Raw genomic sequence first — 23,345 nt, forward strand, 5'->3', positions numbered from 1 at the left:
CCCAGTAGGAAAACTGCCATAGAGTGTGCTATCAAAAAAACTTTGCAGTGGCTTAGCTCGGCTATGCCAGGATATACGTAGCGTGAGCAAAGGTTCAGCTATTTATTCTTAGCTTTCCTGGTCGTCTAGGATTAGCTTGATTATCATGCTTACTGTTGCTTCAATGACACACACACGGTATATGCATTATATGACACATGTATATTTATTTATTTTTTTGCTAAACGTCTGGTTGCTTCTCTATTGCCACAAAGACGGCTCGGTGGTCAGTGTAGTAACACGCTGCCGTCTCTATGGCCTTAACGCAGTATTTGGAATTGATTATCTGTCTCTGATACACAAGATCAATGGTGGTTCCCCATTGGGTAGGCGGCGCCGCTAAACTCAACGTTTCACGCAAGGCACTACTTACCGGCGTCAAGTCTTTCATGTGCCACAGTCTTTCACACACGTCGCACACACATCCAAAAGGATTGTTTACGAAGTCCGTCTTGAAGGTCCGAGTCGCACTGGCACTTTCACTAAGTTTCACCGTATAGTCAGTCAATCGGCGAGCCTTGACGTTAACGATGGCGTCTTGTTGTTGCTGCTGCTGAGATGGTCGGGCACGTCGCTCAGCCTCCTGGTGACGCCGCTTTGCTAGACGTTCCTTCTTTTGCTCCGATGTCTCCGCAGCACGTTTAGCCTTCTTCTGATCGGTCTTCTTACGCTCAACCGCTAATTGCCGGGCAACTACTTCGGGATCCGAGTTAAGCTTCGCCGCTCTTCTGCGCCGCTGAGGTGCAATTTCGCTCGCCTTCTCCGTGGTTATAGGTCTGTTTCTCTCGGCCAGGGGGAGCTGTAGCGTTCACGAGACGCGACCACAAAAGAACCGCTTCCGATAGCGTCCGCGAGACGCGACCATTTAATGGTGACGTGAAGCGACGTCCTAGCGTTTCATCATGTACACTCCACGCGCAAACTAGCGTCTGTATAGCTTCCCCCGGCGTCCGCTTGCGTCTGTCGCGGCAGACGCCGAGGCGCGCGGGGGCGAGGCGTCTGACGTGACACCGCGCGCCACGGCGTGCGGTGTCGCGGCATTTACAATTATAACGAACGACTACGAGACAGTGACTCTACACCACGATAAATTATTTTTTCTTTGGTTTCCCGCCCGCCGTGAAGGAACATTCTTTTCTTGAATTCCTATAGTTGCTTCTTTATTATCTATCCGGGGAAGAGGATTCAGTTGCCTTTTGGGCGGTGTCTTCAACATATATACTCTTACGTCCTCGCCATATGAACTAAAATGTTTGTCACTATTTCATTCATACAGGTTGTTTAAGGCTATTTCTAAACCTACTCCTGTCACACCTCAGCAAGTTGCTTGTCTTTTTTTTTTTTTTTTAACAGATATTTATGAATCTGATTTGTATTATTGTTAAATTCAGTGTTTGTACTGTTCGAGTTCCACAATGTGTGTGCAATTCATTACGCATTTTCCTCTTTTGTACACTTTGGCGTTTTTGTGGTTGCGTTGGTGATTAAGTGTATTTTTTTTTTCATCCCATATATGTATCATTCAGGACTTTTCCCCCATTCTTGTAAGTAGTTTATGAAAACCTTTGTGTAGAAAGAAAAGATAGTGCCGCACTCCAGAACGAACTTTGGAATTCAAATGCTAAGGTATTGGAAAGGAAATCGAGCAGTCACGCCTCTAGCCGTATGCTTAAGCTGTGGGGACAACAAACCGAATTTTCGTCTTTGTCTTTGATCCCAGAGATCTAATATGACGATTCTAAGGCCGCTCCTCGTGCGACAAAAGCATTGGTCGAAGCGAAGCGCTCTTGCCCAGACTGTGCTACACGAGGTTCAATTTTTGTAGCGTGAGCTACACTGGCCGAGGTTGAGCAGTTTCGCGTGGCTCGAATAATGAGCTAAGCTCCGTGCTGCGCATGCGCGAGGAGCAGTGACGTCACACGGCGCACAGCTGGCGCGCCGGAGCCGCCGCCGCCGCGCGCTCCGCCGCTGCCACGCCCGCCTGGCCGGTCTGCGCATTCCAGAGGAGTGACGTCATAGCCACGGCAGACGCACTGGCGCCGCCGCGTGCCCAGCTGTGCGGCTCCGTTGCGCAGTAGCCAAGTCTGACGCTGCACCGGAGCCGCTTGATAGCGCCTCTCATTTTGTGCTCATAAGCTCACGCTATGTATATCCTGGCATAGTCGAGCTAAGGCACCGCAACTTTTTTTTTGTTAGGCTGTGTCTGTAGGCACCGAGCTGTTGAGACAACAAGTTGGATAAAGCGCCCCTTATTGTTCGATCTCCTGCCCAATATACTTCCCTAGCTTCTAACTAAAATGCGAACTAAATGCATAATCACTATTATAATATGTTTGTTTTCTTATATTTTACGTCTCTGTTTGTGCGTAAATTGTTTATCTGTCAGTGTTGAAAATACTTGAATGCAAACTGAATCTATGTTAATTATTCTATTTTAAGTTGTTTTCTTATATTTTTATGTCTGTGATTCTGTTAAGCGGCGTTTCTTCATTTTTATGATCTGCTATCTGTTGGCGAGTGATTTAAACTTCATTCACGCTTCGCGATATTTTCTGGTTGCCGCCCAACAATGAGCCAAGCAGGCTGCTTCGAATTTGCTTTTTTGCGAGTGGTTTTTGGTTTCGCGAATGATTTACCACTGCTCTGTGATATGCAGGGCTGACGAAGGAATTGTGGCTCGAGGAACAGCAAATATAAAATGTAAAGTGCGCGAAGTGACTGGGTATCGGTTTTCTGCATTTAACATCACAATGCTGACGACGAGAATACTGAGTGACTCCTTTTGAAACACAAGTTTTGGATCACTGAAAACAACTCTGGAAAAATACTGTAACTTTAAGGTGCACCTTAATTTATAGATGAGTATTGATGATATACTTTGAACAGAAACAGCTTGAATTACTTTGTGTTAGGTGAAAAGTTCCCTTTGCTTTTCTTCCGAGTTGTCATTTTATTGTAATAGAAAATTCCATTTGTAGTTTTCATTCCTTTTTTTTACGCCCTGGCATTGCTGCAATAGGACGTTCCATAACTGATGACCGAATTTGAAGGTAGAAATCAAGCTTAACGCTCCGATCTAGCGCTTCGTTTTGCTCATATTCAGCCTGAAGTGAATCCTTCTTCCTTGGTAATTTTTGTGTTATTTAAATGCAAAGCAGATGCAAATAGAACGCATCAAATGATAGAAAAGCGGTAAATTAAAAAAGAGAATTGGCGGGGATCATTTTTGAATAATTTTTTATGTACATCAACATCGAAAACTGGTATGACTGATGTCACGATACAAATTATGATTCAAATCACGATTTAAATAATAATAATTTCTATTATTTACCCCGTGCAGCGCTCCCCACCGTTTCCGAAAACAGAAGCCTGGATGGGTGGGGTGCAGAGCGTTACACCTCAATATGATTATAATGCAATTAAATCCGAAGGTGTATTCGAGCTGGACAAGAATGACGGAAATAATCCCTGGAGAAGGGGAACAAGAGGGACAAAGGATAAACACAAATCTCCAATCACAGCTAAATGACTTGTGCACGACCGAAAAAATCCACCTGCTCTGGGTATCAAACCCGGGACCTCTCCATTAGAACATTTCCAGTGGAGAGCCCTTTGTCTCTCTTGTTCCCCTTCTCGTGGAATTATTTCCGTCATTCTTGTCCAGCTTGCTTGCACCTTTGCATTTAACTGCATTATGATGATAACCTTAATTTGCAAGCCTTTAACCCTGGCTGGTGTTAGACTCGTGGCAGCTGATAAAACCTGTCTGCTCTACTGACGTCTAAACCCTGGTTTGCCCAGTTGGTAGAGCGCTCCACTGGAAATGGGGAGGTCCCGGGCTCGACACCCGCACCAGGCGGATTGTTTTTCGGTTGCGCACCAGTCTCCTAGCTGTGTTCGGAGATTTGTGTTTGTCCTTTGTCCCTCTTGTTCCCCTTTTTTCAGGGATTAATTTCGTCGTCGTCGAAACCTCAATATGCGGACCGTTTCTTTAGGAAGGAGTCGACACTCTTAGCAACGCGGCTGGGCCTTAATTCCCGGAAACGAAATATTTAAACTCATATTTTTGTTTAGAGGTAGTCTATGTTGCGTCGGCAGCCCAGAAACACTAAGCCTTGACTAGTATTTCCGGGCTGCCAGGAGAGAAGTCAAGAAGGCTAATTTTAAAACAAATAAAAGATTTCAAAATTGCGTGTGATGGCGGCCTGTGAAGTTCCGTTGGAATGTCGCCACGTCATGAGTTCCTAAAGGCTGGTTCACACATCTGCCTTGTTTGCGTTCGGATGCAACCGAAATGAGCATAACGGCAAAGTTACCGGGACAAGAGTTCGCCGGACACAGCGTGGCAAGCGATGCTGGGGGTACCTTCGCGAAGCATTCCATGATTAGCGGTTGTTGGGCTGTTTCGGTAGTTACGGTCGTTTCAGTTGCACGCAAATGGAACCGTTGCATATGTTTGAAACAGCGTTAAGGTGCAGCGCCAGTTCGGGGCCGTATGGCTCTCTTGTGAAGTTACTTAGTCCTCAATGTGACGCGGCGGAGAACGCTAACGCGGTTACTACGTTATATATGTTAAAACTTCCACAGTGCTTCTGCAACGCGCATTTCATACCATCAAGATCGCCGTTCTTTGCAGACGTTAGGTTGGAGCTTGATCTGAGGATCCGAGGACCTCTACCAAGCCAACCATATGCCCTCAGCGCCTGGCTATGATTAACGTTGGCGGAATAGCATATGCAACGGGCCACGTGGCCGCTCGTTCTGGCTCCGAGTTGAGACGATGAACGACGCTTATATTTCTCAAATTTTTTGTGGCTCCTGCCATTGTCTAGAAAGAAACACTAAAGCAAATTTATTCAGTTTTTAACGTTAGTGAGTGATTCTAAGTAGTATGTAGAGAAAGTAGAAAAATCGTTTCAAAACCCCTTGAAGGGGGCAGTGCAACACTCTTTGTACTTTGTGCAAATACCACTTAGAATGAATCCCTGGCATTTATGACCAATGGAACACGGGTTTGTTTTTCTCCGCACAGAATAAACGTTGCACAGAAAATTAACGAAAAACGAGCAGCGTTTACCCCCTCAACTCGCTGCCAGAATAAGCGGCCACATTATCTGGAGCCGATTATATGCCGCCAATATTGTTCATAGCCATGGGCTGAGGTTGGCATAGCGCAGGACGCGCGCTGAGTTACAGACATTGTTAGGATTCGGCTATTGTCGTCCTTGCAGCAATTGGACACGGGCCACTGCCCGAATGCTTGTTGAGCAATTGATTATCACGAGCACAAATCGAGTGCTCACGCAATGCTTGGGTCCAATTTATGGGCCGCATTCAAATACCGTCACTGGGGGATAAAGCGACCCTATGCTACGTCATCAAGTATTGCGGATGAGAAATTGAAAGAAACCGCTCACTTTTCTCCTTGACATTACACCGCAACAACGTGGTTTCTTAGACAATGGTGTTGCGTGCGAGTATACTTGAATTTCAATAGTGCCAATATACCTGTGTAATGGGAAAAAAAATTCAGCACAAAATCGGTTGCGCCGCCTCTTCAAGTGTAAACGGAGTATAGCACGGTTTCAAACGCAGAGGAACCCAAAACCTTCCACGCAAAGGTCTTGCATACTGTTGCCAAGAGACGGGAAAAATGTAATTCATGTTTTTGCTGGGTCGTGGCGCGGGTTCGTCATTTCGCTCTTCCAAATGGAAGCGGAAGATTATGATCTTCAAGCAGAGTGGGATGTTTTTCGACGCTGGGATGCGCCAGGGCACAGTTAATCTTCCAGCAAATGTCAAGAAATACTCCGGAACAAAAATGAAAGTAAACGCGACATTTGAGAGTTCCAACAAACATGTATCTCTCCAGGTTTTCGCCGGAAGGGGAACTTTGAATAATGCACGAAGGCTCTGCGCCGAACACTTTTTATTGTGCTTCTTTAAGTTTGCCAGGCTTTAAGGACCGATGGCGGGGAAAAGATTCAGCATTTTTTCGGGCTGTTTAATGTCCCGTTTTTCACTCTTACTATGGAACTGAAAGATGTATGCCCACGAGGAAGTGCCGGCGAGGAACATCGATGTAACGAACCATTTAATGTGTTCACATCTATAAAACATATGAAGGTAAACGTGTTGCGTTTTGGTATGAATCTACAAAATGTAGATTCATTCATATTTTTAGTTGAAAAGATTCTCTACCACACATTTTAGTGTTCATAATAAGTAGCGCACGATCTTTTTACGAGTCAGCAGCCGCCGGTGTGCGCGAGGACACGCAACGAAATTCACATCACACTCCTCCATTCACGCGATGACAGCCAAATGTGTGGGCGCCGGGAAAACGGAGAATAAAGACAGGCTCTTCATCTCCACTGTGGGGTCTGGTGTAAAAGGTAGACGATTAATTGGTCTAACAAGCACGTAACATTCACTTGTCGAGATGAAAGCCTGTCTTTACTCTCCTTTTCCCCGGAGCCCACACATTTCAGTCATCTCAAGCGTGGATAAAGGACTGTAACGTCAATTTCGTTACGTGTGCTCGCGCACACCGCCGGCTCGTGACTTGTGGAAAGATCGTGCGCCACTTATTATGGATACTAAAATGTTTGGTTCTGTATGCCTTTAAGCTAGATCAAGGCAAAACGATAAACACTCCGCCGGAATCATTTCTTGTTCCACCATTTCTTTCTTTCACCTTCCTCTCCCCTTCTTTCAGTCACTCGTTATTCTTCTGAGGAGGTTAAGTCGTCGGGAAGTTAGTGTGCTTTAAAATGGCGAGTGATGTATTTCTTGGAATTACGCAATTTGGGCAGTGCTGCATACGACTGCTCATATGCTCCCAGATCGTTCCTATACGCATTCTCATGTCAAATAAAAGTATTACGATTAATCACTGTCAATAGGGTCGTTAACGTGTACCATTAATCGGTGATCATACGAAACTAAACTGCGCGATACTGTTAGCACGAACACGACATCGGCGTTTTCTTTTTCCTTGCTACTTAGCAGGTGTATTGACTATCATCAAATTGCAAAAGCTTACCTTAGGTACCCGAATGAGCACTTTTCACCAAAGTACCAGCTTTGACGAGAGCCTTTTAATTTTAAGACAAAAACGGAAAACAAAACGGCGACAGCTTGTCCGTGCCAACAGTGTCGCACTCTGTACATTGGTACAATCCATGACTGTGTTAAAACACTCATCTCTCGGAGCACCCGAGAACACAATAGAACGCCACGTACGTGGAACACTCTATTGAATTCTTCAACATCTTATTCCTACTTTTCTGCACTGCACTTCTAAAGTCAAAAGTACGATTTAAGAAGGCAGCTTGGCGATGAACGAGGCCGGAAACATATTTAGAACTTGTGTAATGCCATCGACGCTGGACCTATTGACGTTTTTAAACAATATTTTATCGCGTTGAAGTTTTTTCTGAATAAGCTCTACAATTTATGGTTTCCTTTTATGCTATATGTATAGGGCGCATCATTAGAAAGCGAAAGCGGTTGATCAGCACAAAAATAAGAAAGAAATTATTCAATTAATGAATGAATGTTTGAAACTACCAATAAAGTCTGTGATGGGACAGTCAGCATGACGTTTCACATGCTCACGCAATGCTCAGTATATCCCCTCGATGCAACGCCTGAGCCTTTTTTTCTCTTTTCAGCCTCATCTTTCGCCGAGCTCGTTTCGGTGATCGCCGTCAATAAAGAGTTTTAGGGAACCGTTTTCGCATATCCGATACGGCACGGTACGATGGGTCTTCCAGTAACTGCTCATATGGGAGTATTCTGCAGTAGCGCATGGGCAGTTCGTACCGGGGGGACCACCGTACCGTGTCGGATGTGCAAAAACGGTTCCCTAAAACTTTCTATTGGCTCTCCGAGTGCTGCGAGGGAATGTAGACAAACAATATATATATTTTTTTTTCAGGCAGTTGATTTCCTTTAGTCAGTTCAGTCAATGTGAAAGACGGGGGTAACCTACATTGATGTTAACTTTAAGAATAAATTACGACATCGGCGTTTTGTTTTCTTCTGTTTTCCGAAAGTTACTGACAGTTTAAAATACGCTGGGCGTGCTGAGTTCTGAGATTTTTTTTATTATCGTTCCGCAGTGAACACTATTGCGGCATTCGCCGATAAGAACGCCGACGTACTGATCACGAAACTGGTGAAGATAACGAGTCATATCTTGATTTTCTTTAAGCTGCTCCAGTCAGAAACAGCTTGAAAACCGCACAGGGGTACTTAAAGGGGCGATGCAACAATTTTTGTACTTTGCGCAAATACCGCTTAAAACGGATCCCTGAGGTTAATGACCTATAAAACACGGGTTCGTTTTTCACCCCCCGCAATAAAGGTCCCAGAAAAAAAATTAAAGAAAAAAAATTGACTGCATGTCTACCTGGTGAATGATGTTGATTGGGGCGAAGCTCTGGTGGTGCTTGTCTGCGTAGACACTGAGCCGCAGCATGCCGAGCCTTTCGTTCGTTTTCATCCATGTCATAAAGAGAATTTGTGGTATGGAACGTGGTTATATACGCAATTGAACATTTGACCGCCGTCACCTGTATAGACGTTGAGCGGCTACATGCAATGTTTCATCCATGACATCCCCAGCTCTTGAGTTACTACCACATCTCAAAGCCCCCTACTCGCCCCGCAGTCGTAGCCGAGTGGTTAAGGCGATGGACTAGAAATCCATTGGGGTCTCCCCGGACAGGTTCGAATCCTCACTCTAAAAAAAAAATGGAGGAAAAAAGTAGCAACGGCGCGTCTTCCTCCCTTCTACTGGCGCGCCCCCAAGCGGACACCAAAAAAGGGGAGGAACAAAACGTTTTTCTCCTCCAGGCAGACGGGAGCAAGCTTTCGCCTTCCCGACTCATCTCCTTTCGGTTTCGTTTTTCGAGCAGGTCGCGCACGTTGTTTAATAAATAGCCGTTGAGTTGATTGAGCTTCAGCGGCAGCGAAGGCCGCCTGTAATTCCGTCTTCTAGTCTAAACGTGCAGAACATTTCGGTTGCATTGACGTTTTTATCACCAATTTTATCAAATGGGCAAACGAAGCCGCTAGAAACAGCCAAGTTCCGGAGCAGTGCCAGAAGCACCACGTGCACTGGGTAAGGTGGCCGTCTCCGGATAGCGGGACTCACGCTGCACGGAACTACACTAGCGAAACCACGCGGAACTGTGTCGACGTTTTCGACGTTATGGAAATCGCAGGAACTGCGTCCAAGACAAGCAGAGACAGGCAGGTTTTGCTGCCGGCTGCCTGGGTGCCTTCCGTGCTGAGTTCGGTTCTGTTTTCCGATGCCGAGTGCAACCGGCGTTCAACGTGGTACTGTATTGGTGCGTGTCAGCAACATAGCAGCAACATCGTGATGGCAGTGTTGTGGGTTGTGAACAGAAGACTGGAATTATCGCCGATGTGACCGTGTGTTCGCGTATCAGTGGTGTAACAACAAGATTCGATCGTAAACCGTCGGGCATTGATGCCGCTGGTCGGGCCGTGATCGGAGGGGGCGGGGTGACGAAGGTTGACATTCCGCTTTACATTAAAAAGTTTAATACCACTTGAGGGATTAGGTGCAATCGATCGACGTGCGGATAGTCATGTTGGAACGCTGGTCTGAACAGTAAGCTCCTATCGTACAATGGCCAATGTGACTGTCGGTTGTTTCGTCCCCGAGAGCTATTGCGCTCTGGGGAAAGGACAACAGTGCGAAATCGTGACGGAATGTGCGTATATTTACTGTGTGGAATTTTAGCATTAAAAAACAATAGGTAACATAAAAAAAAAGGCTACTCTTAATTTTGCTGTTTAAATATACTACGGTTCCTGGAGAAACTGCCCTCCAAGTGGCGCGCTGGGATGAGCGCTAGAAGTTTTCGGGCTCGCCACGGCGCAGCTCCGTACACTTAACACCTGCCGCAAGTCGCGGGTTGGACTGCATTCAAGTTGATCGAAAAGCGATTTCTCAGCCCTTGAAGCATTACTTCCAGCTGAGTGAATATCCGCTCTAAAGAGATTAATTCAAGACGGCAATTGCAGCCTTGCGCGAACAGCACAAATAGAAAAACAAACACTACAATAGAAATACAGGCTACGACGTGCCGTGCGGGGAAACAAACTCATGGCTTCGAACCGCATTGGAGCGGCTTGATATATTGCTTTCAAATAATTACGGCGTGATCCAGCGTTAGTTTTTTAATAAGAGATTCATCCCCTGAGCCATTCCAAACACTCTCAGAGGTATGACATTGCTGGAAAAAAATCAACATGCTGGTAATGTTTTTTATTGCTTATTCAGTCACCGAAAAATTCTGTACGTTCAAAACGACCAGTATAAAAGGCAGAAACGCAGAGCACGGGGCACGGGTGTAGTGTTCTGGCTAGTGTTGTGTATGTATTGATGCTTGTATGTGGCCATGTATGTGTATGTGCTCAATGTATGTTCACGTGGTGCTTGTACCATGCGTATTGTGTGTATAGTAGAGGATCCTCATGCGCAATAGTAACCTGAGAAAATTAAATTATTTTTTGTAGAACATGAATTGGGCGGTACCTAGCGCCACCTAGCCTAGCAACTTGCAACAACAAATAAATGGCGCAAAATAACAACCACCGGCCACCCCCAGAGGTTTCAACGTTTTCGAAGAAGTAAACTAGAAAATTGATAAAAAGGAACGGGAATTTACTATTAACATAAAGCTTTAAAAAGCGCAGGCGTCACGATGAGCTATCAGTTATCTAGTTATCTTTGGTGCAAAAAATTCGACCTCTGTCTTTGTCAGTGATAATATAAGTAAAGAATTTTTTTTTTTTTGGGGGGAGGGGGGGGTAAATCTCCATGGGAAATGATTCAATGTTTTCTTTTCCAAATCTGTTGATGTGCCTAGGGTGCCTTCATGTGCGCTTTGCTTAGGGTGGAAACATCTGGCCATTTTGTCTCACGCTTTTATTTATTTATTTTTTATTTTTTTCAGAAGCGCGTGAAAGAGCGTGTCCCTGCACGCGTCTGTGGCGCTGACCGTGCTGTGGCGAGATTTTGTTTTCGCCGATTTCTTTTGTATTTTACCCGTGAGCGCGTGCTGTCGGCATCGGGTACTACAAAGGGTGGCATCACCCTAAACAAAAGAACATTGAGGCACCCTAGATGTGCCCATACAGTATTCTAGTATCACAGAAATAAGAAGTACAGTCACTGCACGTTCGGCCGTGAACGATGATTGTGTGAAAAGGCTCATCTGAAGCCTTTGATGCTTCCAAGTTGTGTTCTCTGAGTCGATGGCTGAAGCATCTCCCAGTTTTTCCGATGTACTGACTGCCGCAGTTTAGTGGAATTGAACAGACCTTTCCCTCTTCGCACTCCGCGAACTTCGTGGCATGTTTTACATTGCACCCTCTGGGACTGTTTGTGGTTGTCCCCGAGGTTAATTTGTTTACCCGACCGAAACTAGCAGACGGAAAGTCCGTTTGAAAGGAACGTCACTCCCTACAGCCCTTGGGAGTAGTTCTGCCGAGATCAGCGAGGTGGCGACTGTATCGCTAGAAAAAGCGAATAATCAGTACACAAGCTACTGACACCGATCTAAGAGATGAAGAAGCGGATGAGCGGTATGTCAGTTTTCACGCGAGTTGTTGTCTTGTCCCTCCCAAGTCTGGTGGCTCGATCCGGCGCGGGAGGCGGAGGCTTTCCCCCTTGTGTAAACCTTTTTTTCGCATAACCTCATTACAGCGCAACTGACTCATCCTCGACCTATAAATCCCCCGGAGAGGACCACATCCTAAAAAAAGCGAGGCGCAAGGCGCGACCGTTTTCGTCCAGGCACTTCAAACCCGCTGACAAAGGAGAGACAATTTGTGGTTTCCGGGAAATTCCGGGCACATGCGTTAAGCGCTACATATCGCAAAGCGCACCATATCTCAGTTTGTTGCAGGCTTCTGCGTTTTTCACTGACTTAAAGATAAAAAAAAAAGAAAAAAGTATCACCGCTGCCGCCCACTTTCCTTTGACGGTTGGAGAGGGATGACGCAAGGCTGCATCCCTCAAATAGAAAGTAAACCCGGAAGGCTTGCTTTAGAATAAACGCCAATTATTTATTTTGACAGCATTTGCTGTATTTATATTTTTTTAATTTTTCGGGACTGGGTGTTTTGGTTTCTGTACTTTATATGATTTTCTTCTAGAGGTGGTTTCTTCAAAAATGTTATAATTTATTTACTTACAAAAAAATACACGCGTTAAGAACGAGGAAAGGAGGAAGTCAAAATCACTTTTGAAAGGAATAATAATACGGGATTGTTTTAAGAGTATATACTCAAGTGACGCTTTTCACTAAAAATGGTGCAAAAATAAACAAAAAAACTTGGATATCTGTAGTTGTTGCGAAAAATAATTGCCGTGAGTCGTTTTCTTTTTTTTTTTTTTAATAATTCGCGCAACTTGATGTGTAGTAGGGTGATTTAAAGTACTTGCCTCTGTCAAGTCCGCTCAAGTTATTAAGGTGAAGCGTTCACGAGACGCTCATTTGGAGAATACTTTCATCGAGAATACTTTGGGTCGCAGTTTAAAAAGGAATAAAGCGGAGGATATCAGCGTTGCCAACTGTGCCCCATGAAACGATGCTCGTGCGTCTACATTCGTGCAGAGCACGATAGATGGCGTCAATGATCTGTGGCACTCAAGTCAAAGCTATGGTAGCCCATGAACTCGCACCCTGCACTCCTCACTGCTTCTTAAGTGTCACAAGTAGTTGTTTCCCAAATATTTATGGAGGGAGCTCAGAGAATGCGAATGCCGGAAATACGTTTTGACTCATATGACAAGTTTACATACGCTGCGACACTGAGGCACGAAATCCTGGGAGTTCGTAGCATCTCGTGCCCTGTGTTACGTAGATTAATTAAGATTTCGCTAAATACATTTTTCCGACGTTGTCATTTGCCGCGTTTCCTTTGTAGATCAAATTGTTTGACTCTCTGAGATCTCTACGGGTAGAGATTGCTTGAAAACCTTTCATATACCATATTACAGCACTCTTCAGAGCGGCCGGCGTTATTTCTAATCTATAATCAAATTTGTTTTAGCTATCGAAGTTTCAAGTACTGCTTCATTGCGTGAACATAACCTTCACCTATAGCAAGATAGATGTTTTTAGCAACGTTTTTTTGCGAGAAGAGCGAGGTAACGTTTGCACTCTTTCAATGAATCCTCGCTGTGTCCTTCTTTCCAATCCTTGCTCCGTAGTTACCACTTTATGTGAAAATTGACTAGCTAATTGCACATTTTAAGGGGCTGCCTAGTTTGTTCGAGATTTCGAGAAGAGTAGATTGTCGAAAAAGAGCTAACACGAATAATTTAGTAAGAAAACTGAACCTTAATAACAGGGTTTTAGTAAGGATGGAACCAGCGAACACTATCTTGGTAAATCCTCTGAGCACCAATTAGGTTAATAGTTTTCGTGAGCCTGCAACTAGGAAAACCGCCAGTTCCAAAACAAACACTGGTATGTCACAAAAACCGAACGGTGGCTCAAGCATGATAGCTTTTCAGAAAGCGAACCTTTCTATAAGATAGAATTGATAATAGCCGGAGTGGGGTTGCAATCACCATGAATATTTTCGGACGAGACTATGCATAGGCGAACGTAACACGCCGAAGGCGCCAGAACTTCCTCGCAGTTTTCCCATTTAATTAGGCAAGACGGTGAAAAAATGGGGCATAAAACACGTCGGTTGTTGCCTTGGACTTTCCAATTAGCTTTCACATTCGATGCAGTTGGCCATCACACTGACTGCGGTCTTTATCTGGAAGAAATTCCGAAGATGGCTGTCCTCTTGGTACTATAGCTGAACAGTTGCAATGTTTCTGACTCTCCGGAAATGCCAAGTAGAGCCATCAAGTGAAAATGGGGTTCGAGCGGACGGTCTTTGGACCGAGTGCCGCCCGGCAAACATTTAAGCCGCTGAGACTTGCGGGCATCTTCGAACTCCGATTCCCTCAGACCCTGTCTCCGGATGAATATGACACTGCAATACTTCGCTCTCGGCAAAAGGGTTTATTCACTCACTCATTGCCTTGGGGGGTTTCGGGATCGGGGGACCGTCATCAGCGAGGCCGGGGGAGAGTCCGCTGCCACAGCAGCTTATCTGAGTCCCAGCGGTGGTCGTCCCCACCGCGTCATGGGGACGTCGTCGTCCAGGGTCGCTGTCCGGTCCGTTTGTCGAGTCCGCCACTCGACGTTGTGCCCGCACTCCCTGCGCCAGCGTCCAGCGCCGTCCGAGCTCGCCTCCATGACCGGTCCCTTGTGTAGTCGGCAGCCCAAGCTCTCTTCCTTTGTCTCCGTTGCCCTTCTTAAGACCTTCCCAAGTCCTTGTCCCGCCGACCGTCCAATCGGGAACCTTGCTGCGACCGACCCTCCGACGTCAGCGCTGGGTGAGGGGGCGCTTGCCCCATCCCTCCCGGAGAGCTCGGACGTTCCGCGACTGGACGGCGACTGGAAACGGGAAGGTCACAGGGAACGAAGGAGCGCCCGACAATACGGCGGCGGGGACCGGGAAGGTCACGGAGCGCGGGGGAGCCAGGGAGAGGGTCCCCACAGACTACAGTCGTGCTAAAACATGGTTTCTTTGCAGCCCGCACCATGATTTGGTGAAATAGATGCAGGATGCGAGCGCACCTCTAAAAACGAATTTTAATCCCAAGCCTGCCCCATCAACTCTGCATTCGATTGCACCTGTATTTCATAATCCTCTTCTTTATTGCTCGACATTTGCAGAGTTCCTCCATAAATCGGAGCCGTTAACTTGCCACGTGACGTCGAGGAACGAACCCTCTCAGAGGCCTCGGCGTGCATATCGTACTGCGATGCGCGCGAGGTACAAATCTATCTCTACTCGTCTCAACTATTAAGAACGGCAATCCGTATTACACTCCAGTGGCTGGCCTCGGTGGAAAAATGAGAGAAGGTTCTTTTGTAACTGCCACCTGAATGACCAAAGAAGTGCCATGGCGCGCCCGCCGTTACCACTGCCTAACATGTTTAAAAATAAACATTGATGACTGGTGTTTGGGACGCATCGTGGGTCAGTTTGCACTCAGGATGATCTAAGAGTGTCGAAGAGAGTAGGGATATTTTGAACGTGTGTACGTATGATACAAATTCCCCAGTTTGTTACGCAAATTCCTCGCAAATGCCGAGACGGCGCAACCCCGGTTCGCTTTTACAGGTTTCCAGCACTGGCACTTCTGGGTCTGCTCACGCAGACGCATACGTTGACAGAATCCACAGAAGAGCTGACCCCCAGTGTGTGCGAGCCCGCAGACCAGCCAATGTCCTGTCGCTGCGACGAAGCGCGGGACCCCGGCATGGAGGGCGGCACGGAAGTGACGTGTTTCGTGCTCAGGACGTTGTCGGCCGACCATGCCGTCTTCAAGTCCCTGGAAAGGCTACCGTCAGTCGCGGCGGTCACCTTCACCGCGTTCGGAGAGAAGTACAAGTTGGACTTTGTGCCCAGTGTGTTCCTGCGTCGGAAACCGCTCCTCGAGCGCCTCAAATTCTCACAGGCCGAGCTGGGCTCTCTGAAGAGTCACTCTTTCTACAACCTCTCCAAGCTCGCCGTCCTTTCTCTCGATTCCAACGGGATCACGCAGCTCCAGAAGGATTCTATCGCCCACTTACCACGGCTGAAGAAACTCGAACTGGGAGACAACAAACTCGAGCGTTTAACGACGCGTTCCTTCCCCCGCCTTCCCCTGCTGGCCCATCTGTTCCTTGAGCGGAACCAGATCGAGGTCATCGAGGACCTTGCCTTCGCGGGGCTCTCGAAGCTGAGAGAGCTCGACCTGAGCGACAACGCGATGACCAACCTGACCGAGCGCACGTTCGAGGGCCTCTCCCAGGTGAAGCGACTGGACATGTTCAGGAACAAGCTGCAGCGGTTGGACGCCCGGGTCTTCGGCGCCATGCCCCTCCTGTCCGAACTCGACCTCAAGTACAACGGGATCTCCGAGGTGGATCCGGTGGCCTTTGACGGACTCGCGCACCTGACGGTCCTGTACCTGTCCCACAACCGGCTGCGCGTCTTGCCTGCCAATATGTTCGTCGGGGCGCCCAATCTGGTGACCGTGGACCTTTCGCAGAACAGGCTGCTCACGCTTACCTGGAGGACGGTCGAGGACTTGAGGAAGATCGGCGCAGAGTCCTTCGACATGAGCCTCACTGGTGAGCCCCTTTTAAAAAACCGCGAAGATATGTTTTTTTTTTTTTGTAGAACTCTAAGAAATAAGGTAACTACGTTCAGTTTCTGGATGTACATATTATGTCTTGAAATATGGCGCTGATGCATACCTGTAATGTCAAATGAGTACAACATGCTAATCCATAAATACAAAACGTAACGTGCGTTACTTTTTAACGGTAACGGTAACGCGTTGCTTTTATATTGAGATAACCTAGGTCGGTAACGGGTTCCTTTTCTTTCAAGTAACAAGTAACGTATCCTAGTGAGAAAAAACATCGAGACAACGAAAGAAAAAAGGGGGACAAACACAACACCGTCTCTAAATTCCTTCGACAAGAGCTTCACTCGTGAGCCCCTTTTAAAGAAACGTGAAATCTTTCCTTTGGGCTAACTAGAGCTCAGAAGAGGGAGTTCACAAATCATAAGGCAGGAATCAGCGTTTGATTATTTGCACTGTTTTTTTTCTTAACAAATTGCACTTGTGAAATTCACATTCGTTTTCCACTCCAACTACAAATTTGTTTTGTCTCGACCCGTCAGTCTCGCAGTGTATTCAAAATGAACAAGATCATTATCTCCACTCTAGAACCATTAACTTAGTCGGGCTTGCCGGAAGTTTAACACGACGAAGTCGTAAAAACTTAAAAATAGAAGAAAACAAAAATTCGAAAACGTTGCAGCCGACAGCCGCGTCGGACCATGAGGCGCGACAGGAAGGAGCCTGTGGCGCCTAGAACTAGATAATACTGTGCGGGAGAGAAGGGTCACCCGATTACCGGCCATAAGTGCCCCATTCACGGACCCTCTAAGTGTGTTTCGCTACTCGAACGCATCAAATAATTTCAATTTGTCAGTCACTATAAAGATTTTACATTCTAGCTTTACGAGATTACAATTCACGAACGTGATCGATGCTGGTAGGTGTGAGAAGTCGCACACTGGACGCCATACTAAAAACAAAACTCTATTCAGACACACTTGTATATATATACTATAGTATTTGCTACCAGGTCACTGCACGCTTCGTGATATGACGGTGCATTCCGAGGCCCAGTTATCGCACTATAAATAACCCTGAATGGAACTCTTAGAAGACTCAGAGGGAGCGCATAAGCCAAGGAAAGAGAAGTCTTACGTTTCTTATCAAAACGTCGGCTGCCACTCACAGGCTTCTAGATATACTGTATACGCCGATTTGGTCTCCACGCTGCATTTAGTGATGATCCTGACGTCATGTCACCTACGCACACATTAAGTTTCCGCCCTAAATTTAGGGGCAAACATCGATATCACGTGATCTGACGTCATGAAACCTATGCACCAAATCAGTTTCCCCGCTAAAACTAGCGGGAAAATTAACATCACGTGACCCTGCGTCACATGACATGTATAGACCAATGCCCTTTAGAACATATGGCGGGAAATTTGATGTCACATGACCAGTGCTGGCGGTAACGCGTTATAGGTAACGGCGTTACCGCCAGTCTTGGGTAAGTTACTTTTAAAAAGTAATTCGTTACAGTTACAGTTACTTTCAGAAAAAAGTAGTGAAGTTACTGTTATAGTTACCGCAACAAAGGAGTAACTCGTTACAGTTACAGCTACTTTTAAAAAGTAACGACGTTACTTTTTAGTTACTTTTCTATAACAAAAAAATTAGGAAAAACTAGAAAACGCTTTTCACCAAGTTCTATTGCATACAATTAAAAAGTATGCTTCTTACTTCATAATGTAACTTAGCAGCAGCTGCTTCTCGAAATTAGTGTCTGTAAGTTTCCCTTGTTTGATAAGGAACATGTTCTTGCCCTTGTTGAACAGGCGCTCATCTGGCGCGCTGGATGGGACTGCTGTGTTGTGTCGCAGGAACAGGTTTTAGATTGCCGGGTAGGCGTTGAGGCAACAGAATGTCGTTTCGTGCGGTGAAGTTGTTAGTAACCGCCTACGCCTCAGCAAAATACTCTCTGTACGCCGGCCAGGGTAGTCCTTTTTTGTTGTCATCAACTTTCATATCCTTGGTAGCACAGGCATATTGCTGGCTCGTTGATAATTGCGGTGGGTTCATGGAGTCCCTGAACATATTTCAGTTCGTACCCGGCGAGCCAGAAACAAACCCCGCGAAAACAATAGTAAATTTTGCCTCGACTGCTGACATTACGCTGGAGTAGTTCCGCAAATCAAAATGCGAAACATTCGCAGCGTCCTCCGCGTGTATTGTTGTTTCACGGTTGATTCACACAATTAAAAGGCGTTTGCGCAGAAAAAGAAAAAAAAACGCGACAGAGATAGTGCTTCAAGATACTATGATGCAATTGTTCAGTCACAAAGTACAAGCGCGTGCGTAAAGATAACTGTATATTTTTTCATAAAATCTACACGTGGCTATATTTGGGTCGTGACTCGCGAGAAAGAACGTATTCACAAGTTTGTGCAAAAATAACTTGACACTCGAAATGTCAGAAGAGAAAATTTGGAAAGCGGAAAGAATTTTTAAATTGTACTCGTTCAGTGGTATATTTTTTATATAAAAACTGGAAAGTAACGAGAAAAGTAACGTCGTTACTTTCATCGTTACCTCAGAAAAAGTAATAGAACTACAGTTACAAGTTACATTTTTAAAAAGTAACTCGTTACAGTTACAAGTTACCAAAAACGTAAAGAAGTTACAGTAACGCGTTACTAGTAACGCGTTGCTACTTAAGACTGGTTACCGCTAACGCGTTCTTTTTCCGGTAACGTTGTAACATACTACAGAGTTTTAGGGTACCGTTTTTGCACATCCGATACGGTACGGTGGTCCCTCCGGTACGAACTGCGCATGCGCTACTGCAGAAGTCTCCCACAAGCGCAGTTTGTACCGGACGGCCCCTCGTACCGTATCGGATGTGCACAAAGGGTTCCCCAAAACTCCCTAATCGCAACTTTTTTAAACTGTGATGGGTAACGTAAATACGTTCTTCATTTCGAATAACGTGTTATGTAGTTACGTTACACTTTACATATTCATCACACGAGTTTTTTAAAAGAATTACACCGTAAAAATAAGGTAATTACGTTCAGTTTCTGAACTTATATAATACTACTTGAAATATGGCGCTTATGCATATTTGTAACGTCAAAAAGTAAAACGTGTTACTTCATAAATACAAAAAAATAACCCTAAAGTAACGTACGTTACTTTCTATCGGTAACGGTAACGCGTTCTTTTTATTTGAAAGGAGCGAATAACGTATTTCGTTACTTTCCTTCGGTAACGCCTACAACGCTGCACATGACCTGCGCGCCCTCAGTTCCCTCGCTAAATTTAGCGAGGAAATTGGTAAGCATAATTGAAGATAAAGTAGGCAGGCGAGCTGGTTGATGTTAGACATTTTTGAAAACCGGAGACGACGGACGAAGAACGGGGGAACACACAAAACGTCTCAAACGCAACTGCGTTTGAGACGTTTTGTGTGTTTTCCCAACATTCGTCCGTCGTCTCCGGTTTTGAAATATCTGTTGATAAACATGTATGTTCTTCGTCACTCCTCAAAACGTCTGTCAAGTGTATTTTAAACTAATTTACGCCCTCGCCGCTTAAATACTGCATTTCACTCATTTTCTTACTTTAAAGATAAAGGTCACTGCCACTTTCGTTTTTTACTATCTTAGTTTTTCGTTTGAAGTGGCACGTATATGAAAATATGATTCGATTCCTAAGGCTAAACGCAGGAACTTGCCACGGAAAGCCGGGTCTCGCGTCGCATCATGCCGTGGAAACATCCAGCGGGTCATTGTATTCGTGAGCCTCTGTCTTTCTTCGAGCCGAGCGAACGACTCTCCGGGGTTCGCTCAATGAGCCCGAACGATTTCAAGTGAGGCACGGCGGCGTTCTTTCGGGGCCTGATCGGTCCGACCTTGCGGGCCCCTCCCCGAAATCTCTCTGGTCCCTCAACCAAACTCGGAAGGCGTCGTCGGCGTCCTCCACCAGCCTCCTTCGGGGACAGCTCCCGTGACGCATTAGTCGAACAACGATGCCCCACCTTCCTGCTCGCGGAGCAGAATTTCTTCCGATTTCTGTGTAGCCGATAGAGTATAGCAGTTTGTTATTACTACGCGCTATATTGTCTGGAAAGCAAGAGGTGACATTACTGCGAGTGTCACTGTCCTACCTGGAGATTTGTCATTTCAATTTGTAAGGGCTTGCACCGCTGTAGTTGTTATAGAAGCCCATGAAATTAAGAAAAAAAACAACAACAAAAAAAAACTCACTGGTTCTTTGTAATCGTGACTAAACTCCGCCTTATTATGACGTGGTAATTCATGTCTCGTAAATATGGACACAATTAGTAGGGATAGCCAGCTATGCGGGAAAATGGCTGAAGGTGAGGAGATGATGCGTGCACGTCGGTGGTGTCGGAACATTGAGCTCTAATTGGAATAATTAGTGAGTAGATGTAAAGATAGCTGCCCTTGTCTCTACTCACACACCGAACGGGTTGGAACGCCGAACGCCGGCGTCTGGCGTCCGGCGTTTGGCGTTCGCGTTCGAACTCATTCAAAGATTGAATAGATACGAAGGCAGCTGGCTTCGTGTCTACCCCCTAATCATTTAACCAGAGCTCGCGCTCTGGCGTCTCCTCGTGTTCTAATAACTTCCACTCTCGCATTTTCTCTACGTAGATTGTCATATCTCTCGGGGACGAACGGGGTAAATGCATGTAATTTTTTCTCATTATTAAAGACGAGTCATATTATGAATGATCTTTCTTTTTCTTTCTTTTTTTTTTTTGGGGGGGGGGGGGGAGGGGGCGAACGGAGGTACCTATACTAATGAGGCACGACTGGAAGAGCGAACGCTTAGCCAATGTGTGACAATCACAGGAACAGAGCGAAGCGTGTTACAACTCCCCACGGGAGCCTGGCTCGCCAATGCTACATCGTCATATGCCTCGTTCCGGCACTCTGATTGGCTGCCTAGGGCACTAGCTTTGAACATTTGTCGTATACTGAAAAAAGTATGAAACGTATTGAACTACGAGGAGTGTTTAATCTTTGCCAGTTCTCTGGCTGAGACGACTGAGAAGCCACCCTTGGCATCTCCCTGCAGACAGGCATTTTGCTGGATGATATCGCAGAAATGAGCATGCAGCGGTGCAGAAGAGCACGTTTACCATCGCTAATTCAGAATTCTTTCGTGCGTAATGAGCGTGAGTCATACTGTGTAATGCCGTGCTTTTATCATTTGCTTATCAGGAATATTGACGCTTGAAACTGCTCCGTCACCAGAATATTGCAACTGAAACCACATACATTTTTTTTCTACTGCTGGTAACAACGGTGAATTATTTTAATACAAAACGTCTACCGAAGGTAACTCTCGTTCCTCCTTAAAATGTGAAGCACGTGTTACGGTCCAACAGTGTTGGCCGGCTGCCAAACACCTACGCCGCGATCTTCGCCGGTCGCACGATGCAACTGCGATGAAAATTACACAGGACACTTAAGACTGCTTGCGTGTAGGAATGCGAAAGCATTATAGTCCCTCGCGGTTGCATTACAGTCCCCCACAGGAAGCACGCAACGAGCACAGAGGAAGTCCGAGGCGCACCTTTTGCAGACGGCGCTCAGGCGGTGATATCACGCACCCGCATTGCGCAGGCGCGGCGCTTCGCCGGCTTCACGGCTTCTGTGACGAAGCATCTGGGCTACTGTGCTTTTCTTTGTGTTTCATTTTTGAGGCGCGTCCTCTTTGACCTTGGGCAGCGGTGCCCCGCCGGCTTCTCGGATTCCGCAACTAAGCATTGGCGTTGCTGTGCTTTTTTTTTGTGTTTTATTTCTATTGCGCGTCCGCTTTATCTTGAACGGCGCGTGCTTGATGGCGTATTTTCATGTCCATCTTTCGGGCACAACACCGACGACGCCTTTTCGCGTAATGGGACATATAATGCTTTCACCTTAAAAAGAAAAGCAGGGACAGAGTGGATTCGGATATGCTTCGAGAAGACTTCGTCAGCCGCGAAAGCTTCGAAAACAACAAGTGAACGGTTCAAAACAGGGACGTGGCGACCGCTGACACAGCATCGCGTGCCTGGAAGGCTGAAACTGGTGTATGCGTTATCTGTGTTCCTTGTAAAACGCAATTCTGCATATATCATGACGGCATGATCGACAGGCTGAAATACAACGGCAGTATTTATTTCACACATGGGCAGGGTTACAAACTCTCTACAAATATCGTGTCTGTCACGTCACAAAATCTGGAATAATGAAGGAGAGACGTTCGTCTAGCGTTTGGGAGACATCACCAATAGCGAAGGACGTGTGCCTCGGCGACCGTGAGAATAACTGGAGTGGCTATAACCGACGTACTAACCCCTGTAAGTGGCCTCAATCGTAGATACCCGCAGGCGAGAAACAAAAAGGAAGAGGGGCGCCGATTCTGATCAGTGCTGATTGTTTACGTCACGACCGGAGTGGTCCGTCTTGTGTTTGGACGGGTCCGCCTCGCTCTTCCTCGCCGTCATGGGTTTCGTCTCGCAGAAGGTTTCGAGACGCACGTACTCAGGAGCTCGTGCCCGTATGCCGCCTCCCCATGACCTCGGAACACCAATCACGGTTTTTCCTTTTCGTGGCCCATCGATTATACATATATTTTCTTTATTTGTGTGCGTGTGCGCGTGTGTGCGTGTGCGTGTGCGTGTGCGTGTGCGTGTGCGTGTGCGTGTGCGTGTGTGTGTGTGAGGAGAAGGGGGAGGGGAGGGTTATTTTTATCTAATTTGATCTCGTTGCGATATTTTGATCGTTTGTTGTGTATTGTCAGTATATCTGTGTATTGCTCACTTCTGCTATAGCCTTAATGAGATATATACCTAGATAAAAAAGAAATATAGCAATCCTCTTTTTTGTAGATGGTTGAGCGTGTTGGGGGGTTTCTAATTTACGATAAGGAAAGAGGGACATTGACAACAAACAGGCAAGACAGGCTTTTGACTTTCAACAAAACGTTTAGTGGCTCGACATTGCCTCCTGAAGCTCGAGGGCGGCGTCGGGGAGGTTGAGAGGGAGGG

General features: G+C 46.2%; 2 protein-coding genes across 2 annotated transcripts in view; one reads left to right on the forward strand and one right to left on the reverse strand.

The window, feature by feature from the left end:
* Positions 1-220: 220 nt before the first annotated feature.
* Positions 221-14,912, reverse strand: LOC120846890. The gene is made up of 2 exons (XM_040218794.1): positions 14,889-14,912; positions 221-796 (listed from the first exon to the last, which is right to left on the reverse strand). The coding sequence occupies exons 1-2, from the start codon at positions 14,910-14,912 to the stop codon at positions 221-223; spliced, it is 600 nt and encodes a 199-aa protein (XP_040074728.1).
* A 296-nt stretch (positions 14,913-15,208) lies between these two features.
* The window catches only part of LOC115333062 (insulin-like growth factor-binding protein complex acid labile subunit), a 53,660-nt gene continuing 45,523 nt past the window's right edge, over positions 15,209-23,345 (forward strand). Inside the window, exon 1 of the mRNA XM_040218796.1 lies at positions 15,209-16,280. Within this exon, the coding sequence (XP_040074730.1) occupies positions 15,209-16,280 (1,072 nt within the window). The remainder of the gene's footprint in view (positions 16,281-23,345) is intronic.

Source organism: Ixodes scapularis, unplaced genomic scaffold, assembly GCF_016920785.2.
Source record: "Ixodes scapularis isolate PalLabHiFi unplaced genomic scaffold, ASM1692078v2 PGA_scaffold0__279_contigs__length_252992795, whole genome shotgun sequence".
In the NCBI taxonomy this organism is placed as follows: domain Eukaryota; kingdom Metazoa; phylum Arthropoda; class Arachnida; order Ixodida; family Ixodidae; genus Ixodes; species Ixodes scapularis.

What these genes read in the sequence shown, in the direction of transcription:
- LOC120846890 (XM_040218794.1), bottom strand. Translation starts at nt 14,912, where the DNA reads ATGCACGCCGAGGCCTCTGAGAGG. An exon ending in ACGCCGAGGCCTCTGAGAGG is followed by an intron (nt 797 to 14,888) that starts GTTCGTTCCTCG and finishes ACCACGGAGAAG; the next exon opens with GCGAGCGAAATTGCACCTCA.